This window comes from Bombus pyrosoma, linkage group LG10 (genome assembly GCF_014825855.1).
Source record: "Bombus pyrosoma isolate SC7728 linkage group LG10, ASM1482585v1, whole genome shotgun sequence".
NCBI classification, from domain to species: domain Eukaryota; kingdom Metazoa; phylum Arthropoda; class Insecta; order Hymenoptera; family Apidae; genus Bombus; species Bombus pyrosoma.
The window spans coordinates 4,905,284-4,932,194 of record NC_057779.1 but is presented as its reverse complement, the minus strand read 5'-3'; the positions used below and the strand labels follow the sequence as shown (position 1 = coordinate 4,932,194).

Sequence of the window (26,911 nt, the reverse complement as noted above, 5' to 3'; positions counted from 1 at the left end):
TCATAATGCCCGGTTTGTAAATTTGAAAGGCATTTTTTTGCATACTGGACACATAAATCGTCTCGCGACATAATTTCCTTCGATCGCTATCGGATTATTCAAATCGCTTTTGTCGTCGAATTGATATGTATTTGCATCGTAAATTAACGAGACGCAAAAAGTGAAATATTTATCATTGACAGACTGCGAGATATGGCACGATCGGAAGATTTGCCAGCGATAACGCGTGCGACTCCTGCCAACAACGAACGAACAATTATAAGATTCGAGGGTGTACGCGTAACGGAATCGATTAATGAGATGCAGCAGTATGCACGAGCGCGTTATCAGGCCGGAACATTCTCAAGAACTACGAAGGAAATCGGCAAGGACGCTTCGGACTCCGGGTTCAAGATATTTTTAGGTGGTTCGGATATCTCAGAGCGCGGACACGTATGCTGCCCTTTCTCTTTCAGCTGGTTACGAGGACTTTGAGGGAAAGGACAAGACGTCGACCTTGAAGTGCAGGCTACATTACCTTTTTTCTCGTCGTCATAACGAAAATAGTGCGAAAGAAAGATGGTGGTTAGGTAGGTATTAAAACTTAGAAAGAAACGCGCGACGTCTCAACGAACGGGTGACGGCATTCACGGAGGGCCAGCTTCTTCGATTCAACGTTCTACGTCAGTTTTGCGTGGATTCCAAAATAGTAGGTATGCGTGGAAAGTGAAACGTGCCGCGAGGCGATACACATACCTTGGATTCCGTCGAACTCAGCGAAAGGGTGACGCAGAAGCTGTTTTTAAAAATTTATAGCGGCGCCAACCGAACGATCGGAATGTAAATCGTCCCACATTGAAATAAAGAAAAAATTTAACGAGTTGTCGTTGTTTTCTACGATGCCACAAAAACAAGTTACCACGATCGGGCGACGATCTTTAATTTCCGCTAAAAAGAAAAATCTGACACGAAGAAACGAAGAAGGAAAAGAACGCGGCTGTGTACACGGCTAAAACGCAATCACTCGACTACACGGTCGAATATCTTGGTTGAGAATCGCGCTGAATTCTTTTTCATGAATTCCTTAATTAATTAGACCATGCAACGTGAGCGCTAGCCCGATGATCACACGCTGTCTACGCCGCGCCGCAATGAAACTTTGTCTACACGATGAAAGTAATCCCACAAACGAACAGCCGTCTATGCGGAACGATTGCATTCCTTTTTTTACCAACCCGTCCGTTAGGCTGCTCGTGCTTGTTTGGTTTTACTTGTAAATCTTTACTCCGTAACACTTGTGCGACAGGAATACTCGAACGAATAGCGTATCGTCACTGGGTGAACAAGAAATTCTCGACGACTGTGTTCCTTCCTGGATTTTCAGTTCAATTTACGATCTTTCTGTTATTTGTGCTTTCCACCGATCTTCTTCCCTCTGATGCTATTTCACACAAACGATAATTTAAAATAAACAATTCTAAAGCAAGAACAATACTAAAAGCTTGTCAGATTATTTTGGTAACATTGTTTCGAATTCTCTTCAATTCTTCTTGTAAATTACCGCTTATGTAATAGGACATCGAATGGCTGTGGGTGATTATTGGTTATTTACGTGTAACGTGAATCGATTACACGGTGTGCTAATAATTGCAGAGGCCAGCGAGGAAGAGTTAAACCACAAGATCGCGACTGCGTTTCCTATGTGTTCGCGTCGACTGATTACTCGATTGCATAACTTTATTAATACGAAGTAACTATTCGCAATCTTCCATTATTAGCGAATTTGTTAACCACAGAAATTCTATCTCGAACAAACTAGAGGGTAAGACGTCCCGAAGATATGAGAACAGCTACCATTACGACTATTATTGTATTTATCGACGTAAGATTATAAATTATTTGTTCCGAAACGCTAATCCTAGTAGCACCAGAAGAAAACGTAATAAACAAGTAGTTATGAAATATCGAAGAGAGCCAAACGGTACGCAGTCGCTTTCTTTCTCTCTCTAAAGTGTCAGTGAAAAACTGATACCGGATATTGACGACCTACATACAGAAGTAGCTTCTTGGTTTTGCGAACAAGCCTTGAAAAAAACTTGACCGAATTGTTACAACACTCTACCATTAGCATTGTTATTAGAAACAAGAAAAAAAACAGGTAATCACAATTTTGCTTGGAAAAGTTGCTCGTGTGAAGCGTCTGCTGCGTAATCAAGCATCTATCACGCTGTTTTCGCTATCGTTGTCGACGCAAGCGCACGCTCGCGCGAATGCACGTGCGAAAGTCCCGTGAGTAGCAGGATTTCGCTGACACCCCAAGCCTTTGGAATCGGTGTTGTTCCTCGCTTCGGACACCAACGACAGAGTGAAACTTCCTTTCTCGGCTATTTTCTGTACACGTGTCGCGCACTTCGTTTGCATTAATCGAAGATTCCAACACGCCAGACGACTATTGTTTCACCTAATTTGACAACTATACCGCGACTCGATTTCGTCAAAAATTATTCATAGAAGTTGCGGAAGAAGGAAAATTGACGCAACACTGGGTCTTGTGACAAGCAATTAATTTTCATGAGCAAGTTGGTCGGCGTAATTGCGCTAATGGCGCGGCCTCGGTAATTGCATAAGAATTTCAACCACGAAACGTGGAATATTTAATTGTTAGCAAGCTATCTGTCTAGATTTGGTCGCCTCGGGTCGCGGACGTTCGCACCAGTGAAAAGGCAAAGAGATACGGAGCGAGGATACCGTTCGAGTTGTCGAAGGAGAAGGTGAAACCTCGTTTCTCGATGTACCGTGGCTTTTCGAGGGCACGGGACGTAAGTGCGAGCGTACGCGAGCGTGTCTGTCCTTAATACCCGTTTCATTTTGTTTCTTCCCGCGTAACTCGTAAGACATAGGACACGATGACGGAGATGCGCGCGTACATAGATTCAACGTAAATTGAGTGACCGTGCAAGCGACAGAATTCATTACGTATGTACGTAGAACTTAAATGCGTTCGGTAAAAGATACGGGAATATTGGATAAAAACGGACGTGCTCGAAACTGGATAAATATTTCAAACACAGAGCATGGAGCATCTTCGATAAGCGTAAGATCGCGATAAATGCTCGCTCTTTTAGAATAACGATTTTACCAAGACGTATACGTTCGCCGTTCGCGACCGAAAGGTTAAACAACGCCCGACTGAAAAACAATAGCAAAATAACGGTGCATGAAATCGCACGTCAATATCTCGTAAGACTAATAGAGCAGACACATTACGCCACTCTGGTCGATTTCGAGATAACATCGAGAGTATGTCGTTCCATCGAACAGGATCTCATTTACGACGTAGGTAGACGATTGTCCGGTATTAAATCATATTGGACAAGCTTCGACATCCCTGACGACGTACGAATGCGTGGGCGTTTCTTTGCGACGTGAAAAATGCTTGACCTACGACACCAACCATCCTCGACAATTCTCTTACTGATTCGACTTCGACTTCGAGTTCAAGCAGCAAATCGGTGCAAATTGCGTTTAACAAGCTACGCACAAATCCTAACTGTGTTATCTAACTGTGTTGTTTATTGCGAGCCTCTGTCGAATCTCTTACTGCGGCTGATAGACGACGTAAGCGAAAGTTTCGTCTCCTAGATTGGGAACGACTTTCAGAAATTTCACAGATAGACTATACAGAAGGCGAATATTTAATCGATCGATCGTTAATGCGGTCAAACACGCGATTCTTGAAGCTCGATTGAGGCTAGCCTTATTCGGAGTAATCGACGAGTAGGGGAAATAGCACGATGACGCGATGACGAAGGATCTTGGATATTTGACATTTGATAATCGGTGATGCCGTCGCGATAGGTATGGACGAGCAAAGACTCTACGCAGGTGAGTACTTTTATTTCGGTCCTCGGATAATTTAAACTCAAGTTCAAGCTGAATTAACATCTTCGTTATACACACGAATGAACGATAAAAGTGGTTATTTCGAGTATCATAACGTGTAATGAACCTGGTTATTTGCGAACCCAAATATGGATCCTGGTTCATCGATCGATCGTTCGAAGCTCTTAAAAGCGATAGCTGGCTCTACACGTATTATTATGGTTCTCGGCTAGTCATTTCCTCTACGTATTGTTGCGAATGTTTTACGACGCGAACACAGACGTTACCGCTGCGTTCGTAATAGGTAACAAGGTGTGTTAATACCATCTGGTGCTCTTAAATTCAAGAACTTAAGAACGTACTTTGTACTTACGTTCGTTTACATAATTCGGCGAGATTTACGGTAAAAAGTGTCGGTAAATAGAAGTCAGGAGGAATTGACACAAGGGAGGGTCGCTTATAGCAGTCTGTCATGATCGTCGAAACTCGTTGTTGTTGTTGCAGAGATGGCTACGAAACCAGTCGGCGGTCCAAGGATAATGGCGGCTGAGGAGTCGAGGAACTGATATCGGTGCATTGGCCACGGTAAATTCTCTTGGTAATTGGCGAGCAGCGAGAGCTACAGCGAAGACATCGATGGATAATGCGGCGCGGAGAACGTAATAGGCAACACGGCGCGGTTCATGGCATAACCTATGTACGCCGTGGTAAATTCTCTCGGTAATTGCGAACAAGCTGCAGAGGGTGTGGGTGCTGATGGAATCCCGAGGGAAGGATAATGGCCGGAGAACGTTTCGCCGCGACACAAAGCGGCGAGTTTGCTGGTACTCGACCGGACAGATCCGTTCTCCGCGTATGCTAACAAACGGAATTACAAGCCTGCGATATTACGATATCGGATACCCTCGAGGAATACTTTGTCCGACGTGGAATTCTATCCTCGCTAAACTTCGCCCTCCCTGGTGTAATACCGTGAAAAACATCGAAACGTATGAGCATAATAACCGCGACACGGCGGTCGTCGATGAGAGTGAGAAGCAATTTCCCGTGAAATCGATGGATAAGTCGCGAGCCGCCGTTCATGCCAGCACCGATACGCGATTTATATTATATTCCTAAACGTACCATAAACACAGGACGCTATGATTGGCCGTATAACGGACGACAAGCATCACAAGCGAATTCCTGTAATAATTGCGAGGCAGAAGTGCAGTGCGGGTGCACTTGGAATCCCGGAGAAAGGATAATAGCCGTGGAACGTGTCCAGTCACGGTTTGTATCGTATTCCTTGAATATTGGACGAGCACGTACTACTCGAGCTATCGGTTTTAATACGCCGCGCGAACATAATTTAACCATCCGACTGTCGACGGATAAAATATCGTCGACTGGCTTACACGAACGCTTGTAATCCCGCCTTTTAAAGGAACAGTACCGACGAATTAAAGTCGCGAATACCTATGCGATCCGGTTAAAACGGGGGGTTCTGTTGGCGAAACGATTTCTTCCCCGCGACATACTTTGTATCAGCGAGATCGTCTCCTTCCTCGGAAAATATTGTAACAATTCGAACAATCGGTAGTTAAAAAAAAAAAAACGCGATGGCCGATCTGGTTAGTGCCGGAGAGTAACAACTCAAATTTCCGATAATTGGAACGATCACCGAGCAGGTTTCTCTTTTACTCGGAATGCTACAACCCGAAAGTCGTACGAATTTTAGCGAAATAATTTGCATTGCAGAAAAAGATCATTGTTTTCGGTTGGCGAAAATTACTTGTAAAAATTTGAATCTAAATTTTCAAATGTTTAAACCTTCGAGGAGATCGACTGGATATCTAGCACAAGGCGCATAAATAACTCGAAGCTGTAATCGCGAACAAAGAAACGATCACGACCTGCTATCCCAAACGATAATGGAAAAGCTAGGGAACCGTGAGGTAATTCATACTCTTTTTTACAAGAGTATCGACTCGAGAGGTTTCCTCAAGCCGCACCCTGCGCCACCCAAACGTAATCTCGGTAATATTTCTAACCGAGCCCTTGACGCCGAGGTTGAGATTGGGGGCGGATAAATTACGGGGCGTAAACTGCATCCTGACAGTAAATTACTCGATAGCGGTAGACGATACCGTGGAACGTGGCGCCTACGCGTGAAACTACATCTACTTCCATAATCCTAGGACCCTTGATCCGCGGGATTCCTGCGAGAATGTTACGAGGATACCATCGCGATTCCTATCTTTTGTCCGATAAATTTCCTTTTTTCTCGCGGTTCTGAGAAATCTCGACTTCGATCGACCGACAAAGACGATAATTTAATTGCCTGAATAATATTATTTTTTCAATTTCTACGCATAGGACGGAATCTATTCCAATTTGTCCGTGACTGAAAGAGCGAGAGCAAATCGGAGAGAGATTGAATAAATTTGAATACTCGTAGCGGCAGGCACGTGGCTGCGCTCAGCTGTTTTCATGGATAACATCTTCGTCATCCCGTGTAGCGGTGTATTTCTAGCGAGAAAAAAATATTGAAACCACCGTCGAAGGTCGGATTCCAGTGAATCTCTGCATTCTATTAGCGTGTTATCGCCGCTGTATCTTCGGGAAGTTACGATAAAGGTCCACTGGCGAATGGCGCCATTCAGCGACGTATAATCGTTATACTCTCTCGTGTTGTTGCAACAAGATGATTCAATCGTACGTTAAATGTCGCCGATGCTAACCTTTTTTTTTCAACTTTCCGATAGCATTTTAAGTAGCTCGTAAGAAATACGTCAAATCGTAAGCTGAGATTTCATAGAGTTGCCCAGAGTGAACGTAGCTGAATCGAACGTCACTCATATAATTTTTACAAAAGCATCGATTTCCCAACCGGTATAATTATATATCGCTCGCGGTATCAAAGTTCACAGGCGGCTAGAACCAACGGCGGATGTACGTTAGAGCGTGCGCGTTCCTTGTTAACCGATGGGAATAGATTTCTGATTCTATCCACAGCGGCGGCGGGCGTCTCTTGTGCTAAGAGAGTACCGCTAGCAAACGATTTCGCAAATGGATCGTTTCCACGGCGAGCCCATCAACCGTGTTACCGAAATCTACCACGGTGTTGTTAATATTCTCTTTTGTCTGCATCTAAGTCATCTTTGAATCGAATCGTTTCGTTCATTTAATAATTGCGATTAATAAATCGAATCTCTTCTGATACGATCATCACGGTTCACTGAGGCACGATCGATCGTCAGTTTTGCAATAAATTTGTTAGAGATCGTTTGTTGTCGATCGATTCGCGCTTATTCGAGAATCGACAGGATTCACGTTCCACCGAAGCTTTCGTTTGCCTTGCGAGAACGTAAGAAAATGATTTCGTTGTAAACAAACGATTTGTTACGGCAAGTAATTTTTGGCAGTCAGTAAACAGCGTTGTTACTTGTTACAAGCGGTTTCTGTTGATTGTCCGTTTCAACGATCGACGGGGAGAAACTCTTGCAATCGAGGTGCTGGTAGGTGGATTTCGCATGCGAAACAACCGTTTTGCGAAATCCTGTTACGGTGGCCGCAGACTTCAACGGAGGCGCCTAGGTGAATCGACGAAAATTAACGACCGCGAAATTGGATTGAATTTATTAGTACCGGATTACGACGAAAAATTTCAAACAATCAAATTGGAAATTTGCGAGTTGTCGTAAATAATTCTTAGTCAACTTGATATGCAAGATCAAAAAAAATGGATAACAAAAGAAAGTATAAAGAAGTCCCATTTGGAAACTAAAATGATATTTCCTTAAGAAAATGTTAAAAATATGTAAAAAGGTATCGAGTATTCTCGGCATCTCTCGATAAGAACCGCTAACGAGTAGCAGATTTTTCCCAAAGCAGTCCAAGCGAATTAAACCAAACTGGCTATTCAAGGAAGCGTTTTAGAACGTGTCACCGTATTTGGGGTTCGATCGAGAAGGGAACCGCCGTGAACGTCGAGAGAGAAAAAAGGATCATGCGCACCCTTGGGGCACGCCCTCAGGGATCAAAAGCATTTTGCTTGATTTCCTCGTGTACCAGTTATTCAACGATCCAAACATTACGTAAACTGACATTTTCGCGGCTAACTTAAGCCAGTCAAAGAGTGCGCTAATCGGTATATCACCAACTCGGACAGAGTTACTAGCAGAATTAATCTTTTTGAAAACTTTCTTCACGGCGTTGTCATTGAATAATATCTCGTAGTGGAAATATTAAATAAATAAACAAGTATACTTTAGAAATAAAGTTTAAATATCATAATTCTATAAAAAAAAAAAAAAAAAAATTGGGAATTCATATTTTTGTATTTGTCTTCAAGTTCTCTAGCAAATTTTTTCTAATATTTTTATTCTAAATTTTTTTCGAAACCCATTCCGAAACTAGTAAAATATCACTTGTGCATTATGTAACGTAAGCCGTAAGCTATTCAAGATATTTAAATACAAGTTTGTGTCGCGTTGCCGTTCACCACTTCGTCTACGATCGGTTTTCCTCTTCGACCTTCGAGAGTGATTTAAAGACACCGGCGCGAAATACGTTTCGCGCGAATAGAATTTCTGTATGAACGAAAGCGTGAGCATTACTTAGAGTCTCGCGAAAAGATTGAACACCGCAGTTCCAAACAAACAAGAAGGAATGGCAAAAACAGCGTACTTGTACAAATAATGATGTAATAAACTAAAAAATACCAATTAAGTATTCGACAAAAAGCAAAAATTAAAATCCAGATGCCAAAGAACGATATCTGAAATTCACTACATCGGCGCACGAAGACAAAGAGAAAATAAAATTTAAAGATAATGTTAAAAAATTGTGCAACACTCACCCACTCTTGATAGGACCACCAGTAGGAGCAACACGCTGCTCACGATGATCATTTTCGTGTTCTTCTGTCTCATCCTAACCGCTCGACGAATTCACGCAGGAAACAAATTTCCAAATCGATAACGACAATGTTGATGCTTGCTATTCGAACGTCGAAGGATTCGCGCACATATGCGTAAAAATGGTCGCAAGGCGTATACGAAAATGAAAACTAAGTTAACCGGTGAAACGGTGATATCGCGCGAAACGGCCGACTCCGCGCCGACGTTGTTGCCGCGGTGGTTTCCTTTCGTTTTTCGTTGTTTACGTTTTTACCGAGCTTGATCCCGATCGAACGAACACTGGCTGTCTCCAGGTGCGTTCTTCTTGCTCAAGAAGTCGGTAAAAATTCAACGGGAAAAAGGGAAGGAAGGAGGCAACGAGGAGCCGGAGCAGCAGCTTCAATAGTAGCGCCGTTCAAAGCCGTGAGAGCTCCATCGACGTCGCAAAACATATGCTACGGTCACGAAGAGAGAAAGGTGACTGGGTATACGCAAGGCGTGCTCAATACCTCCTGTCTTCTTGGCATAGTCACCTTTCTAGCAAAGCAGCAACAAAGAAGGGAGTGTTGGTACTATATCGCGTGGCCACCACCATTCTCGCGCTCGCGATCACCAAACGACCGATGGTGGTGGTTACGGCGGTGGTGGTACCGATACACCGATCAGCCGCCTTCCACCACCAAATCCGCCTTCCTTCGATCAGATTTTTCTGTTCTTCGTATCGGTAACCCTGAAACCATTCTCGGCTTACGTGACCGGCCAACGAGAGAAAAGTTTGACGTTGATCTCGGCGCTCTTTCTCCTGCAAGCGAAATGCCGAGGGTTAATTTCGGTTCTTTGCGAAGACACGGCTATACAGTCGCGTGAAATATCCCTACCTTTCTTCGTGTCTTCCAGGAATCTTTAATGGTGTATTATATTTCGGAAGAAATGTTGCGCAGTCGAGTAGGGGGGTTCATGGGGAAGAAATATGGTTCTTACATGGAGGTAAATCTCTAATAAAGAAACAAGCAATGCTATAGAATGAATCATAAATAAAAACGTGAGAAAATAAAATTAATTACAGATATATCCTTCCTACGAACCAACGATTGTAGGTTTGTATAAAAACTTTATTTTCTCGGCCATATAAAATCACCAATATTTGTTCAAACACACGTTATTTTGACGCAACAAGGTTACATTGATAATAAGCTTCGAATTACAACGAAAACTACGTTAATTTTAAAATATCCTCTTGTTAGAATTAAAAATTAAAGTTTGATATTTGCAACAAACGGCAAAGCTATCGCGGATAACTTTGTCCGGAATAAAAGCGACCATTTTGCACAGTCCCGTACGTAATTAAATTTATAGGGTGGAGAGTATGCAGGAAAGAAGAATCAAACTTATTCGTGTCGATAAATAGCAACAACGATAAGACTTTAATTTCTTGCGACCTTAATCTTTCGAATAAAAAAATACAATGAATCAGAAAATATTTATCGAAAATTATTCTTTGTTCCTGCTGATCTTTTTGGTATCGAAATCAGCGATACGATAAAAAATATAACACTTCCTATAACATATATTATAACGTATACCGCGACAAAGAAATGCCATTGGTGGAATTACACAGTCCTTTTTAATCCTGCATCCGATAATTACGAATATATCACATGATAATTATAAACGTATCACATATATATGTACATTATTTTCATTTTTTATATTGTGAAAACACAAATACGGCATCGAGTTTAGCTACGTGGATCGTGTACTTTTCCCTTGGATGAACCAATATAAATGAACATAAACGACTAGACATACTTGTGATGTTTTGTCACAAGTAATTTCTTACTTCCTTCCAAAGGTCTCCTGAGAGCGATCGAACTGTACACGTATTCGTAGAGAACAAAAAAAATACGCAACATCTGTATGTATACATATACAACAATACGTAAAACCTTGAAATACTTTCTACGTACTTGATTACAACTTACGAATAATCTGTGCCTTGGATATAGAGAAACTTTTTATAGAGAAACTACGAACGTACGGCGTTGTGTTTACATTGAGAAATGAATTTAAACGTTTTACGTAAATTTACATTTACTACAACGATGAACCCTGAATAGAGCCAAACATTCACTTCTCTGAAACTTGCAAGGATAACAGCGTTAATTACTATCGGCGGATTATCAAAATTTATATGTAGAAATAACAAAATTATTATCAATTGCTCTCAGTCCACGAAATCGTAAGCTGCATTTCAGTTCTCGCGTTACATAGATCCATCCCTGAGGCTACTATTATATTTTCAACACTCAATCCGACACAGCTACGTCTTTTGTCTGGTTTATATAAAATATTATCTGCGCGATGATTATTGTTTCAACGATTAGAGAAAAGTAAGCGTTTAGTAAATTTGGTTTCGAGCGATTTCAATTGACTATGATTAGAATACTTTGTGTAGCTTCCAAAGGCCGGTTTTAAAAGTCGAAGAATTTGTCAAATAATGTTAGCTTTTTTTTTTATTTTTTCGTTTTATTAGTAACTGTGAAACGATTCGTATGTACATCAATTGAACACGGCAATATATACAACAACGGTTGCACGCCGTGGCTCGAGTTAGATTCGAACAATATTACAAGATACCCCATACTTTGTACAAAATTCATTTTGCGAATACATAAAAGCGCAGAGTATCGCCATTCCTCGAGAATGAAAGACCTTCTTAATTTGCTGCCCGATAACCACTGAAACACAGTGGTTTCTTACTTACAACAATGTAAGTGTTCTCTATACATTTGGAATAGCCTCTAGCGCGCACACGCGGCTGCAATTAGCAATATGCGCCACTATTTAATAGAAATATTTGAGGCTATATATAGTATGCCCGTTTCGAGGGTAGATAACTGCATAACTGATAAAATATCCTGTATACTTCTAGTTACTAACTAATTCAATTTGCCTATACTTTTTGCGCAAGTTGCTTACAGAGTCTTTGAACAAAACAGGGTCAAGCCTCATATTGGATCGTAACAACGGCATGTACCCGAAAACAGCTACAAACGTATTCATACACGTTTGCCGTTGTATAAAATGATCTGGATCGTTCCATGGGGATCTGAAAATTTGACGTGTCAAATAAGAGAATAAACTGAAGATGCTATTCAAGAATACGACACATTGCTACGCAGGTATAACGATGCATTATAAGCATCAAGCTGACCTTATGGATAATATATAATTATTTTACACATCGACGAATAATATTTTTAAATCACAAAAAATAAAAGATTTAAGCTTACCACAACTGCAATGAAAAACAATGAAAACTCAATTACCAATGGCAATAGAATAGAGACAGCATATACATGATACATTTACGATAAAAAGCATGACACTTTTAAAACTTACAATAAATCTATGATTCAATTGTTTCCAATATTTGTTGCACAAATGAAAAACAAAATGAATACTTAATAAATTTAACTACCGACTAAACGGATTTACACATCATGGCGTCGCTTTTATTAATGGCGGAAACTTTGAAATAACGATCCGCCAATCAGAGCTGCAGATCTAATCGATATTGTGAAAAATCGATTATGCAATATAATGTCATTAACCGATTTTAAATATTGAAATATCAACGTTCCTTAATTTAAAAGATTGGGTATGAAGAAATGCTTACAGTTACCAGTGTCAGAGATATTGTGTTCATTTTTTTAAAAAGTGACAAAGTGGACCATTTGTATGCAATCAAAGAGCAAACAGTCGCGACAGCCGCTAAAATCATTCGGTAAACCATATTTACCTGCGTAGCAGCTTGACAAAAGTACAGAATACATACCTGATTCCACCCACTGTAGTATCTTTATACAATTTCCTTTGAGTTACTTTAATAGGTGGTCTTCGCGTAACATGACTTACTAAAAAATTCATAAGTATGTCCTCGCAGTTTTGTGATTGCTCGACAGTCTTGTGTAACGTCGAACTCAGTAATTCGGTATATAATGTGTTATAATAACGATGATAAAAGGCGGCACCAGTAAGAATTATACTATAATCATTTGTCCATTTGCTTGTATAACCCCATGAGCGCTTTGAATGATAAAAAGATTTGTATAAAAAGTACCGTATATATTAGATGAAAAATGTTGTTTTATACTTACTTTAGAGTCATCCCAGTAATGTGACCTTGCTGGGTAACCAACTATCCGGTCAGGAAATGATCGCCATACCGTAAAGGCGAAATCAATTTCATCTGTGTTGAGTGTGGCATCTTCGTCTAGAGATAATATGGCACTAGTTTTGATTAATGGGTGAGGATAGAAACGTTGAGATATACCATCGACCGTAACGACATGTATTGATGCTTTGATCCCTTGCCATCGTGGTCTTCTTGGTAAGGGAATGTCCGAGTTCCACATGAGAATAATCTAAAGCGAGTTGTGTGTTAGTAGAAAATATAAAAAGGAATAGAGGAAAAAAGGAGTTGATTTATATGATAAGCTCACCTTATCTAGGTATTTACTTTTCGCAAGACTTTTAAGCAGGCGATATAGCACAGCAGTGGATCCCAACTGCGAGTATATGATGGCAGTGAAGGTATTACCTGGATTACTTTTCGAAAATGGAAGTTCTTGCTGACTATCGGCAAATTGCGGTAATATTGCTAACGCTCCAGGACTAGTATTCCAAACAAATTTTTCTCTTGTACCTTCCCAAGGCAAACGCTCACGGATATTCTACGAGTTCGGCAGAATATTACGAAGTTAAAAAACGAATTATCCTCTTATCGCTAAGATATTAGCGTTACTTTATAATATTACCTCAAATACTGTAAATACAATTTTTTCTATCGAGGAAAAGTATCGTTCCCAAAGAAACTGCGTTTGCTGCCGCAATTTAAGAATATGTACATTGGACACAGACCGCACTATATCTGGAATCTGAGAAAACAACATTTATCTGTAGTTCATCTTGATCACTCTTTTGATAATAGCCTTTATTTTAATCTTATTTACTTGAAGTAGCAGTCTTTCATCGGAAAATATAACAGCTTGTGTCCAATCAATTCGTTCATGAAAAGGAAGCGCCCAGCCATTACTTAAAATAACTGGAATGCATCCAGCTCTTAAAGCTTCTAAAAATCGGAAACTGCCAAGTCTTCTTCCTCTTGGTACAAGACAAAAGGTAGCATTCATTAATAAAATTTCATAATCATACCTGAAAAAAATGAATTAAATATCAGTTTTGATTTTTTATTTAAAATAGTTGTTTATCCCTCCTTGATGCTCACGTATCATATTCTTGATTATCTTGTTGACAATGTTCATCTTGTAACTCTCTCCATGCTTTACCATGACGGCAAGTTGTAACGAATACCAAATCCTTGCCATTATGTAAATGATAGAGAGCATTTCTAGTTTCAGAACCTATACCATGGACGTATCTTTTACCTTTGAAAGCTGCAACGTATTTTTTATTATTAGGAAAATTATTTTCTAAAGCTTGACCTGGCTCTCCACCGCGTTCTGGATGTTGTTTTCCAAACAATGGTATAGATATGTCAAAATCTGGTCTATGTCTAAAGATAGACATACTGGCCTTAGCAAGCATAGCATATCCCAAATCAAAGGCCAATGATTCTTCTGCATAATCAGGCCATGTTCCAGAATATAAATTAAATATCAAATGATTTCTGCCATTATTCCAATATGGCAAACGTATTAATTTTGAAGGAAGATTATGCACAAATTCCGTTGATAATGGATCTCTGTCTAATGTATCAAGAGCTAATACAAATATACATGCCCGAGTTGGATCTGATGTATAATATCTTGATTCTGTAATAACATTCAATATTTTTTGGTATAATGGACTTATCACATCTTCAACCGGATACACATATACTGTGAAACCTTGTTTGCATCTGGTAAAGTCAAAACAAGTCTCCATACGACATTGCCTTGTACGATGAGACATAGGTGGGTTTCCATTTGATGTTCTCAAATCCTTGTCATAGAATTCTTCATTTAGACTTAAATATGAAGGCAATCGCTCATAAGGCAACTGAGATCTGCCTGTCCATTTTTCACTTTTTAACCGATAACCACCAAAGTAACAATATCCAAGAAACGCACATGTTACAAATAATAATAAATAGCGCTTCTTGGCTTGCATTTTTAATGCAATCAGGTTATACTCCAATATACATTGACTTTAAACATTATTTTTCACATATAGAATGCATGGCATTTGATCATAAATGCATTGTAATGGACCTACTACTATTTCAATTTTATAAATACACAAATTCAAAACTTACTCCAAAATGAAATTAATTTCATTCTTAAAGATTGCTGGAACAAAAGAAAAGAGAAACTGAAGAAATTGAAGAAAATGAAAACATTTTCACATGTATATATAATATATATATACATATACACAGGCATATACATATATATATATATATATATATATATATATATATATATATATATATAAGAGAGAATAATGTAATAGACTTTCATGTATCATTATCATACAGTATCTAAATACATTGCATAGCACTTATAAAAAGAACTCCTATATATATTGCAACATTTTTTTTATATTAATTTTAAATATATGAAATATATATTTAGTTACCTCCGAATTTGCATGATCCAATATTGGTTAACAGGAACGTTTTAAAGGTTGTAATTATTACAAAATACATGGCAAAAAACGCGCTGTATCCAATAAAACATCAGCTCTATATTTATATTTATGCATTACAATATGATTTACAAAATGTCGAATCTAAATGACAGATTGTAAATGTCTATGGACGCTGCCGTAAGTTAACCTATACTATCCTATATTATTACGGACATTGCACACGAGAGAGACAACGTCAAACTTATCGAAGTCGACATTCGATAAGACGGGGACAAATAGAGGTTCATACTTTTTTACAATAATCTATTTTCTTGTTAAAACAACACAGTGAATTTTTTCCTTAGTTAGGTTAGTTCTGACGTACATTCAATTCGCAGAACGTGCCGGCGTTATTACGCCCATTCGCATTTTCGGTCGGCGTCACTACACACGCGTGACATCGATCGGAAAACGCCTCCAAGTGCAAAATCATTGTACGTAGCGCATTAAATAATTGGTTTAAAAAGCAACGCGAGTTATGCAATGACGTTGGAACGATTAGACTGGCAAATCGCTTATTGGTTACTTCATGCCGAGCGTTGCAGAATGTTTGATTGTGTGAGAAACACTGCAAACTACACTCCTACAAATCTAAACAAAACTGTCGATCAAGGTTATGCCGCTACCTAGTGGTCAACCGATAAACCTTTCGAACCGTTTCACCCGCTTCGATTAAATTTATTAAAAGCACATATTTTTTTTATTGTAAATCAATACTCTTTAAGAGAGACATAGTTTAGCGTAAAGGTTGTATGGTATCAATTAGAGTGAGGGTTATTGTGTTACACGAAGAGTTTACTCAAGTAAAGAAGAGAAAATAATAATAGAATGAAAATAATAAATGAAAAAACATTGAAGTGACCTTTTTATCACAAAAACTCACCTTATATTACGTTTTTAGTATCGGACCAAAATTTTCGTTTTACTATAAAAATTATAGAATTAACCGTTATACAATTGTAACATACGTTTCGATAGAAATAAAATATTTTTGCCTTTTGAATTATTTCACACGATCATGCTTTACTCACTCTCTTAACTTGTAAACTATTTCTAAGTTAAGTACTATCCAGCAACCATGCTGCAGTAATAATGATTTTACTTTGATCGTCGATTCTTGCGAATGATTTGTCGAACACATACTATTAAAGCATGCTCTGTATATATATATATATGTATATATATATATATTTTCCAATATGGAATTTGAACTTATCTATAACGTGACGCAAAAGTGTATACTTAATAAGGCGTGTATGCATATGAATATGTCATTTGTTGCCCTCACATTATTAAATGTCATATTTATGCAAATGAATTCTTTTATCCTGCTTCTTATAGACCTTGATAATTCCTTCTAGTTTCAATTTAGCACGTAAATGACGTAATTATGAAATGAATTATTATGAATTTAGCGATATACTTTTAGTGATATATTTAAAAAAACTAAATTAATAACAAATAACTGTAATAAATAATGATTTATGATAGAGAATATTAAGAAACTAAAGATACACTTTTTTAAATAATTATATTCCCGTATTCTTCAAATTAGTAGTGTGAAATAGTATGAAATAGTATACTAATAATATGGAATAATGATATAGTAATAGAATTCAATATATTTGAAAGCAAATAAAAATTTAATAGCATAATAAATTGTATACATCTTATTTTTAAGTATGATATAACAAAGTTTTATTTCACTTTTGTAACTTCTTGTCCTATTTCTGTTTCACCATCATAAATTTTAAGAGGTTTCGATTCGTGTCTTCTATGTCTGTCTCTAGTGTCTGGATTTAACCTTAATTTTCTTCCTGCTACAGTTGGTTTATCTCTTACATTCATTAAATATTCTGCTGCTAACTGAGTACTTTCCATTTTAACTATTGCAGCCCTAAACATATAATTTTGAGATTTGTGTTTTTTGCATATGATACTATTGATACATCTACGCAAACAATAATAAACTTACTTAGATGTCTGCGAGTATGGTTTTAACATTTTAACAGATACACAGCCTGGGATAACTGCCTTCAATTCATCAGGTTTTGTTCCGCATTTGATATTTGATACAAAAAGGCTATTAAAGATATAAGCACATTTTATTATTGGTATTTCATTGTAATTATAAAAGATATGAAATGTACTTACTGTTTTGTCAATTTTTTATCTTCTTTCACCTTAGGTATAACAATCTTTTTTCTTACTATTGTAGTTTTTCTCTCAATTTTTGTATTTGCAGGTGCAACCACTATACGTTTCCCATTTATCCTTGTATTCTTCACTGCTGTTAAATTTTTCATCTTCTCCTTTACATCGGGAAATACCACATAACAATACCTACTAGATTGCCGAAGTAAATTTACTTTAAAATTACCAGTAAATAATTTTGCAACATCGTCTTTATCTCGAATTGTATGTGGCAAACGAACATATAGAGCTTGTTCTTTCTCTTGCTGTCGTTGTATAATTTTCTTTCTAACTTTCATTTTTGTACTTTCGCGAATTCAATTTTCGATAGATATTTGCATATTCAATAGTTATCAATGCGCACGCAAATTAAACATATTCATGATAGAAGTGATCGGGCGTTCATAAAATTTTAGGTTATATTTGTATTTGTGGTTAGGTTGAAAAAAGTATGTAAACTTAAGATGCGTGCATTGATGCACGTGCGTAAACGGAACTGATCAACTGCTCAAATGAATAGGGCCTACTGATTCGTTAGCTCCAACAGGTTCCAACAAGGAAAGGTCAAAGAGGACAAATTCTACAGAGGACGTCCGTAATACTGGTTAGCAATATACTAACCAATTGTCAATCAGATCTTTTAGGTAGAAAAGTAATGATTGGTTATAGCATAGTTTATATTCCGTTGGATGTGCATAAGGAAAACGAAAGCGACATCTAGTCACTGTTGTGAACTAGTAAAAACGTAAGAAGTCACAGATGGCCGTCTCAAATCAACAACCGGTACAGTGAACGAGTCAAGTGACGCGGTTATGTACGCAAAACAATCGCGTCAGACGCGGAAAACGTCGTGAAACATGTAAGGAGTTTCTATCATAAGTGCCATCGCGTTGAATTTTACGTTTCTTTTTGTTTTGCAATACCATCGATCAGCAGTGAAAGCAAAACTTGGCTCGGTCCACCGTTGCTTTCACGAATTGGTTTTATCGTCAGTGACGTACGGTTCTCGAACACCGAGGCCAAACACAATTTGCTGTTCGAGGATGAGCGCGAATAATGTGCAAGCACTTTTCGCCTGTTCAAGATGTTTCTCAAGGCATCCTTTCGAGGAGCTTTCGCCGGGGCAACAATTGTGCAAGGTATTGCTTTGGAATTTCGTATTTTTCCTCGAATTCCACCACGCGACTACCGATTCTTTTGGAGCGTCATTTTTCGTGTTTGCAAGATACGATGCTAATAATAGAACTTTTAATTCAAATGCACGTTCCAGATACAATTGTTGCTGTTTTCATACGATCAAACCTTAAAATATGAGTTAGATAAAAATTTGGTTGCATACAGACTCGCTTTTAAACTAAAATTTAAGAACAATTGTGCATATGCACCTAAGAATCAAATAATTACTGTTTTAACTGATCATTTTTATTTGAAAATTGTCTCAATTCAATGAGACATTTTGATTTGGATTTTAATAAACATTTTTTTTCTTCCAGTATTATGTGTTTTGTGCAAAAGCTTGTGTAATGTGTAAATATTAAAACTGACTAAATGTAAATACATACATTGTAAATTTTTATATTTCTGCATTCTTTTAATCAGTTTTTACTATATTATGTTGTTTATTTAGGAATGCAGAGGTGCATTTCCTGTGGTGAAATGTACATATTGTAGGTCAGAGTTTCAACAAACAATGTAAGCACCACACGAGTTATTTCCCATTTTGGTTAATTTATCTAATATATCTCTAAACAATTTTATTCTTTAATTTGCAGAAAGGGTAACACAAGCACTATTTGTAAGAAATGTGAGCAGAATGTGAAATCTTATGGTAAGCCATCGGCCTGTGAATATTGCAATACCATAGCTGCATTTATTGGTAGTAAGTGTCAAAGATGTACAAATTCTGAAAAACGTTATGGGCCACCAGTTACTTGTGAACAATGCAAACAGAAGTGTGCCTTTGACAGACAGGATGAAGATAAAAAAGTAATTCATTTTGATAAGATAATGATATGCTTGTAAATTGTGAACGATAACTACTAATATCCTGATTAAAGGTTGATGGAAAGTTATTATGTTGGCTGTGTACACTGTCATATAAACGAGCATTGGCAAAAACAAAACAGTCGGATGCTGAGAGGAGGGCACATTTGAAACTTGCACAACAACGAGCAGCAAAGCACAAAGAACAAAAGTAATTATCCAAATACATAATGTCACAAGGTAACTTTGTGCTTAGTAGTCTTAATTGTGTTCATCACAATTTCCCTTTTGTTGTAACATAACCCGGTAATGTTTAGTATCTAGGCATTTTGTACGAGTTCCTGGTCAATTCGATTATTTTGCTTCAGATTAAAAAGTCACAATAAAAGACCACACAGAGTCGATGTAACGAAACTACCGCCTCAGTCGGAAGGTGCAGACACAAACGGTCCGACACCGGTGAAAGCAGCTCGGATGGGTGGCGTTCACGATCCGCATGACCCCAACAGTTCGGATCACGTAGTTGCGGTTACACAACTTAAAGAAAAGATAGCCCATCTCCAGAAACAAATCTCTATTAAAGACGGGCAATTACTTGCTAAGGATAGACAAGTATGTATATTCCGAAAGCGAAAATCTCTGAAACGTTATCGACCAGCTTTGATTCAGTTAGAATTACTCTTGTTTACAGATTACAGAATTGAAGGCAAAAAACTTCACGTCGGAGACGGAACTGCGTAACAAGATGAAAGCGACGGAGAAAGAATACGAAGCCAAAATATCGACGATGCAACTCAAGATCTCCAGTTTGTTAAAAGAAGTTGCTTCTCTATCGAAGAGTTCTAAGCGGGGCGACAGAGTTGCTGCCACGAAAACAGAAGCTGGGACCAACAGTGGAAGTGGAACAGACAGTCCTGTACCTTGATAAGGTAGGACATTTCACATCCTCATTATTCTTTGTCAATTAATGTTCGAATGATCATATTCTATATTTACATTTTAATTCGTCGACGCGACATATTTATAATAATAAAATGTTGTAATTGAGTATATATTTAGTGTTTGGAATGATATTTTATTTGTGATTTAACGTTCATGGCTTCCTAATCTTTTACTTCTGATAAGAGCCAAACGTTATCAGGATTCCATTTCTTGTGCTTTTAGTTGTGTTCTATTATTTCCAAATATGTGTATAAGGATGTATAACTTTTACTACCTCGCTCCTATAGTTCCGTATGATGTATTGCTTTGGAGTGATTTTACGATACAAGGCTCATAGTTTCCTTTTATGTTCCGAACTTTATAAAATGCTTTGTTTTGCGTTAAAAATTACGCGTTTTAAAAAAATTATTTTGATATTGTGATTGCAATAGTTACTGTTACTACGAGTCTTCTTTATCATTCTTTTTCCTTTATGCGTTATCGTTGCTTAAATATTTTAGATATGAAATTTATAGCACCGTCAATGATTTGTGCTTATGCTCCTTGCGGTTATGTAAGATAGTACGAAGTAAATCTATTTTTTGGCGCGTATTTTAAAGAATATTTGTTCTAGACAAAGAACGTGTAATTTTTCTGCGAGATGAAAGAAATCTTAAAATTGTTTTCAGGGACTTGGTTAGCCGTGACAACATACTCAAATGTCCATACCCGCATAAATCATGTAGTATATTACATATAGCTAATTGTTTCCATTAACAAGGCAAAATCTGTATTATTTTTCTAATTAATATAGGAGTATATATTATCTTCGACGTGTATACGGAAAGTTTTACACGTTCTTCTAATGGGGGATGATGACGATGATGTAAGTGTAAAGAAAAGGTGTTATTCGTAAGTTAGGTAGCTTTCCCCCTTTTGTTCCATTTTGACCATTTCGCGGACGCAAATTTTTGCAATTTCCATTTCGCGACTAATTTGTTTATATGACAATGAAATTGCACATTATCGAATTGTACATTAATAAATCGGAAAGGTATCCGGTCTGAGAGAAGTGATTTTTAAACTTTATGATTAAAGTTGATACTTGCGTGAAATGAACAGAGTTATATGCAGACACATACATACATACACACACTATAATTGAGCAATAGTGCTGCTGTAACATTTTCCTATCTATAACGATGACGATGTAACGACGATGAACCAGGATATGGTGATTGTAGATCAATTTACAATAAAAGGTTAAAAACGATATACCTCGCCTTATAAGTTGAAACATATCCTTGGACTTCCTTCCTGTTAGAAGGATCCGTCTTTCTATTCGATCGTCGTTTTACACGATAGCTTATATCGACGGAAAACAACGAACGATTTTTAATTTTATGGAGAGGTAAAGTGAATGATTGAAATTAGACCTTACAACTAGAGAGAAAGGTGTGAATGATAGGTAGTGATATGTGCATATAAATATCCAACAGCCATATATTTATTCTTTATTTTAAGAAACAAATGCTAATTGAGCATTACCTATTCAATAATTGTAATGATAATAAATGCGTAACAATTTACTATATACGAAGTGTAAGGATAATTAACATTTAATTTATAGTCGTTTAAATACGTACGAGTGTGTACACGTGTGTACAGTACAGTTGGAGTTATCGTTTAATTATTACGAGATGGTAAGAACTAAATATTGCTTGTCTGTTGTCGAGGCGGTTAGTCGCTTGATTCCTTCGTTTATCTACTTTCAGCGTATTTACACGATCTTCTTAATTTTCCATTCTCTACACCGTTTTTTCGTTTCCTGTTTTTGTTTTCTCACAATTTAAATCTTATACTTTAGGTTTATTTCTCTTCCACTTTCGCTATTTCATTCTCTCCCTTACTTTCGCCCTCCCGTTCGTTCGTTCGTTCGTTCGTTCGTTCATTCATCTGTTTTCTTTCATTCCAGCATTCTTTCTTTCTCTTTCATTTCTTCATCTCGTTATTTATAATAGTGCGTTTAATGCAGGCAAGGTAGGAAATCGAGGCAATATACGGAATGACAATCGTCAAAACGTCACTGGAAACTATCTCCCGAACTTTCATATTATACTTGTATAATATGAAATACATATGAGTATGTAAAAAAATATACCTGATGTGGTTGAATTCGATAATCAACACTTTTGCGATCGATGGATTCGAATTGTGTCAGATGTCTTTTAGGATTCATTAGATGTCGTACAGTCGTAATCAGCACGATCACTGACCAGCGTTATATATATATATAACTGTCATGTTAGCAGTCCCGAATTTTCAAGGTACTATACTTAATTAGTTTATAGTAGCACGGTCGCAAAAGTATTAAAATTAATGATTGGAATGTACATCTGTTACGTTTGATGAGTGCGAAATGAATGGTGTCGTATCGAACGAACGTAGAATGTTCTACAGATTGTCGTTTCCAATGTCGTTTTCACGGCATAGAATACATGCAGGCCTAAATTTACTACCGAAAGTCAACATCGTAGAATCGTTCAGTCCGTGTTTCTCCTACGATTTTGATGCGATCAAGGTAGTCCTCAGCGTCCTGCGCGTGTCTCGATTAGCCGATAAATCGCTATTATAGCGTACACATCGTGTAAGAAAATTTTCATTTGGCCTAGGCATTCGGTAGAATGCCCGAGTCTTCTACATTGCCTGTTAACCTGTTTGCAAAAATCAGCATAAAGGCCTTGCGAATCGTACCGTCTTTTCTATCGTTCTCCTTCTTTTTCTTTTCTTTTTCTTTTTTTTTTCTCCCGTTTACCTTCTCCTCTGGGATACGTATGAACGGAGATTCGCCGAAATAAAGTAAACTTTAAAGCTGCCTTAAATTTATGACGCATCGAAATATCGTTTCCCGATAAAGATTCTATGATAGAGGAGCCTTTACACAAAAGGGGTCAGCGAAACGGAAGAAACGAACTAAACGATCAGTTCCAAAAATCTTACGACGAGCACCATGATATTTGCAGGAACCATAGAACTTGTCACGTTCCAAGCTAAAACGGATAGATGATGGATAGATTGCGATTATTGGACGCGGAACCTTTGGATTTCTGTAGGTTAATTGTTTACGCGAGTTGCGCGATGACTTTTTTTCTCTCGAAACTGAGACATTAAGAAAGGAAGTTTGGAATATTAATTGTCCTTGAACGCGGTCTGTGCTTCATGCCATTTGTTTCTTCGTTCTTTTCCTATCTTCCTGTTTAATCTGATTTCTCGCCCTTGGAGTCGTATCGCGATGCACGTACCTTTAGAATGTTTTTATAAACGATTGATAACCGTGCGTATATCAGTCTGCGATACGTTTTAATGTGCTATCGTTATCGATTAGCGATTCCAGCGTCACCTCGTTTTTACTCGCCTCTCAAAAGTGGGGAATTCAGGAGGCGCATGAATCATTAACCGATCGCGACTTTTATCGTTTCGTATCTAATGGTAGGCTGCGCTTTCTCACTGATTTCGACTGTCGACGATTCGGCACTTAAAAATTAGTGGAAGTACGAGTGACGAAATTTTGTGTGCAACCGAATGGAAGATACGAAAAAAAAGAAAGAAAGGGAAACAGAATCAATGGTGCGTGGCCATTGATGCGAGCCTGATTAATACGTTCGAGTTTCTTCGGCAAATTTTTTTTTTTTTTTTTTTTTGATCGATCGTTCGATAACGAATCCTTCGAACGATCGACTGGTGATCAGTATTGTTATTACTATTATTATTAATATTAATATTATTATTATTATTACTATTATTATTATTATTATTATGGATTATTGGTTATTATTAATATTATTTGCTTTCTTGTTCTTGATAAAAAAAGACTTATGGTATTTTTGCCAATTACGAGTAGCGTTCTAAAACGATCTTACAAATTTCATCGTAATCCGAATAACTTTACGTACATCTAGAAAGATACAATTCTTTATGTGCTAAACGTTGACGTTAAATCGAAGCGCGAACCGAAAGTTGGAGGAAAGGCTCAGGCGGATCTTATAATTATACACGAAAAGTTACCCACGAGACGCAGCCGTGTGTTAGTTTTTTTTTGACTAGATTTTCCTTTTTCGCGTGATTATGATTTCTGCGAATTTCTCTACCCGATGTTCCCGTGTTAATGTGCGCTTTCGACTTGTTCCCAATGAAAATCACGCCCGAGTCTTCGCCCCGACGACGAATAGGTTATTTTGTACACCGGACATAGCGAGTCAACGGCTTTCCTCGAAGATTAACGAATTAATGCCTTTTCTTCTGAATACTGCGTTTCCAGCGCGCATATTTCTTCAATTCTTCTTATTCTTTTAACGACACGAAAATTAATCAGCTTTCTTAATCGCGTTACGTCGCGACGAGTAAACGAGTTTTGTGCGCGATCGCGATAAAACGGGAAAGATAAGACGTTTTTCCGTCGAACGATCAACCGTGTGACGATGAAAATCGTTCTAGATTTCTTTATCATCGTCTTACCGCATCGGCGTTTACAATCGACGACAGAAAAAAAGAAAAACGGTACGTTCGAAAATCGATCGATCGAAACGAGAAGAATAGTGTCGCGAGAGGAGAAAATTGAAAACAGGAAGAGAACGAAAAGAAGGGCGGAGAAGGGAAATAAAAAGATTCGTTCGCGTGGACCGAGAGACTATGCTTTCCGTTTCGAAAATTCCACGACAAAAGGACGCCTAAAAAATATATATATATATATATATATTTTTATATATATGTATATGTTATTTATATGAACGTGTATAAATATAGATATAGATACTCGATCACCGAAAGCTTTTTTCTCGTGTTTTAACGTTACTACAGTACGCGGTGTAATAAATTACCTAATTTCTGAAAAGGTTTATTCCTATCAAAAGGATTATCGTAGAGCGCAGCCTACCGTGCTTCTCGCCAATCGACGACGATTTTAAATATACATATATAAAGGTATTCATAAATTAGAGCTCCTTATATTATTACCTTTTTAAATTATCGAATAATTAATAGTAATGTTAGTATATACAGGTACAGGTCTCGTATAGTTGCAGTCGTGTCGTCACTGGTTGTTCGATTATCGCGTTCTCTCGCCTTTGTTTCTCGCGCGTTTATACGCGAATATGCTGACGGATGCCGACAAAATCCGTCATCTTTCACTTTCAACCGCCTAAGCTCGAACGCATAGAAAATGGTACCGTGATATCGCGAGAAAGAAGGAAATACAATAATTATTCGACGATGCGTATGTTTCATAATAAAAATAGTGTAAACTATGTTCGTAGCGCGCAAATTACGCGTTACGTTTCAAGAGTAAGAATTATGCACGGTTGATAAAGTTCGTTGTTCAGACGAACGTTGGAAGTATTTGCGGAAGTATCTTTTATGGACCTTGTATGTAGATAGAAAAAGCAACGGCTCGGTGTACCGCGTTAGTACGGTACCTTTTCTAAGCATCGCTTTAGGATAGACCGTGGAAGGATAATCGAGAAGCTCGGACGACTTTGGTACTCGATTTCTCTCGGTTTCTATCCGATTCTATCCGGAAATGGCAGCGTGTGACGACTCGAGACATATTAATCCTATCGTTCAATTCGTCCCTCTTGTTCATTTGTTTGACGTTTTAGATTTGTTTTCGTTGGTGGCGCTACCATAGAAAAAATATAGAAACGAGTATTTACAAGGAAGGAACTTTGTATGCTCGTAGCTGGAATCTCGTCGATTCGTCCACCCTCGTCAGAGAAATCGAACTAGTTCGCGTTACGATTAACGTACGTAAAGTAACCAGCTTCCAAGAAGTGTATCTACTAAAAGCTTTGAATTCCTTCGCGTTAACAATAACCAAGCAACAATATTTAACAATCTCAAATTACTTGTTCACGTAATCTCACTCACGTTTTCGATCGCGTTCGACGATTTTCCTGTCTCCGATCGTCTCTGCCTCTTTACACGTTCTTCTTACACGCTGTTTACGACGAACGAAATGAAGAAAAGTACAATTCGAAAATTTCTCCGTTCTTGCGACCCACTGCGAAGGGAAGCACGAACGAGTATTATCGTTGTCACTACCATCTCACGAGGGCAACGTCGTTTTCGTCTGTCGTGAGCAACTCGTTTACTATTCCACGGCTGGATTTTGCGTTTGAGCGAAAGGGCTCATACCCCCATTTTTAGGTGCACTCGATTATGTGAGGCTGGGAGGTCTCTATGACGCTTGGCCGGCCTACGGAATTCTCCAGGTTGTGAAGAGACGTCGAGTGTGGGCCATGCGTGGATCCGTGCCTCTCGTAATTATCGATGTGCTCCAGTTCGCATTCCTTCGGCATATTTCCTGCGATCGAAACAACATT

At 38.0% G+C, this 26,911-nt stretch overlaps 5 protein-coding genes across 26 annotated transcripts in view; 1 reads left to right on the top strand and 4 right to left on the bottom strand.

Annotated features, from left to right (window-relative positions):
• The window catches only part of LOC122571364, a 42,658-nt gene extending 31,550 nt beyond the window's left edge, over positions 1-11,108 (bottom strand). For 3 of the 5 annotated variants that reach the window (XM_043735008.1, XM_043735007.1, XM_043735010.1), the window contains exons 1-2: positions 9,623-11,108; positions 8,705-9,546 (exon numbers count right to left, since the gene is read on the bottom strand). In XM_043735008.1, coding sequence (XP_043590943.1) covers positions 8,705-8,777 — 73 coding nt within the window. In that variant the 5' untranslated portion in view covers positions 8,778-9,546; positions 9,623-11,108. Of the gene's footprint in view, positions 1-735; positions 864-8,704; positions 9,547-9,622 lie in introns of those variants that run through there. The other 2 variants (XM_043735009.1, XM_043735011.1) reach the window with 2 other exon arrangements.
• A 141-nt stretch (positions 11,109-11,249) lies between these two features.
• LOC122571366 (exostosin-1) lies at positions 11,250-16,547 on the bottom strand. 3 transcript variants are annotated; one of them, XM_043735015.1, is made up of 9 exons: positions 15,387-15,782; positions 14,657-15,097; positions 14,035-14,581; positions 13,760-13,961; positions 13,565-13,684; positions 13,250-13,480; positions 12,905-13,171; positions 12,583-12,833; positions 11,250-11,853 (listed from the first exon to the last, which is right to left on the bottom strand). In XM_043735015.1, the coding sequence occupies exons 2-9, from the start codon at positions 14,916-14,918 to the stop codon at positions 11,673-11,675; spliced, it is 2,061 nt and encodes a 686-aa protein (XP_043590950.1). In that variant the 5' UTR covers positions 14,919-15,097; positions 15,387-15,782; the 3' UTR covers positions 11,250-11,672. The 3 variants fall into 3 exon arrangements, with proteins under 3 accessions (XP_043590950.1, XP_043590949.1, XP_043590947.1); XM_043735014.1 differs by lacking the exon at positions 15,387-15,782 and adding an exon at positions 16,321-16,547 and having other exon boundaries at positions 14,035-15,097; XM_043735012.1 differs by having other exon boundaries at positions 14,035-15,097.
• Positions 16,548-17,061: 514 nt separating this feature from the next.
• LOC122571511 lies at positions 17,062-18,243 on the bottom strand. Its single transcript, XM_043735355.1, has 3 exons — positions 17,592-18,243; positions 17,413-17,520; positions 17,062-17,334 (listed from the first exon to the last, which is right to left on the bottom strand). Exons 1-3 carry the CDS (start codon positions 17,927-17,929, stop codon positions 17,136-17,138), a joined length of 645 nt encoding a protein of 214 aa, XP_043591290.1. The 5' UTR covers positions 17,930-18,243; the 3' UTR covers positions 17,062-17,135.
• Positions 18,244-18,363: 120 nt separating this feature from the next.
• Positions 18,364-26,911, top strand: part of LOC122571509 (protein FAM76A) — a 48,670-nt gene continuing 40,122 nt past the window's right edge. For 8 of the 10 annotated variants that reach the window (XR_006318096.1, XR_006318102.1, XR_006318101.1 and 5 more), the window contains exons 1-6: positions 18,364-18,769; positions 19,258-19,322; positions 19,403-19,616; positions 19,688-19,824; positions 19,982-20,225; positions 20,305-20,542. Coding sequence is in view for 2 of the 10 variants with exons in the window: in XM_043735351.1 (XP_043591286.1) it covers positions 18,674-18,769; positions 19,258-19,322; positions 19,403-19,616; positions 19,688-19,824; positions 19,982-20,225; positions 20,305-20,538 (990 nt within the window). In the remaining 8 variants the exon portion in view is untranslated. Of the gene's footprint in view, positions 18,770-19,257; positions 19,323-19,402; positions 19,617-19,687; positions 19,825-19,981; positions 20,226-20,304; positions 21,810-26,911 lie in introns of those variants that run through there. The other 2 variants (XM_043735351.1, XM_043735350.1) reach the window with 2 other exon arrangements.
• LOC122571505 (PR domain zinc finger protein 1-like) overlaps positions 21,910-26,911 on the bottom strand; it is a 41,370-nt gene continuing 36,368 nt past the window's right edge. For 6 of the 7 annotated variants that reach the window (XM_043735338.1, XM_043735336.1, XM_043735335.1 and 3 more), the window contains exon 8: positions 21,910-26,892. In XM_043735338.1, the coding sequence (XP_043591273.1) occupies positions 26,732-26,892 (161 nt within the window). In that variant the 3' untranslated portion in view covers positions 21,910-26,731. The remainder of the gene's footprint in view (positions 26,893-26,911) is intronic. The other variant, XM_043735339.1, reaches the window with a different exon arrangement.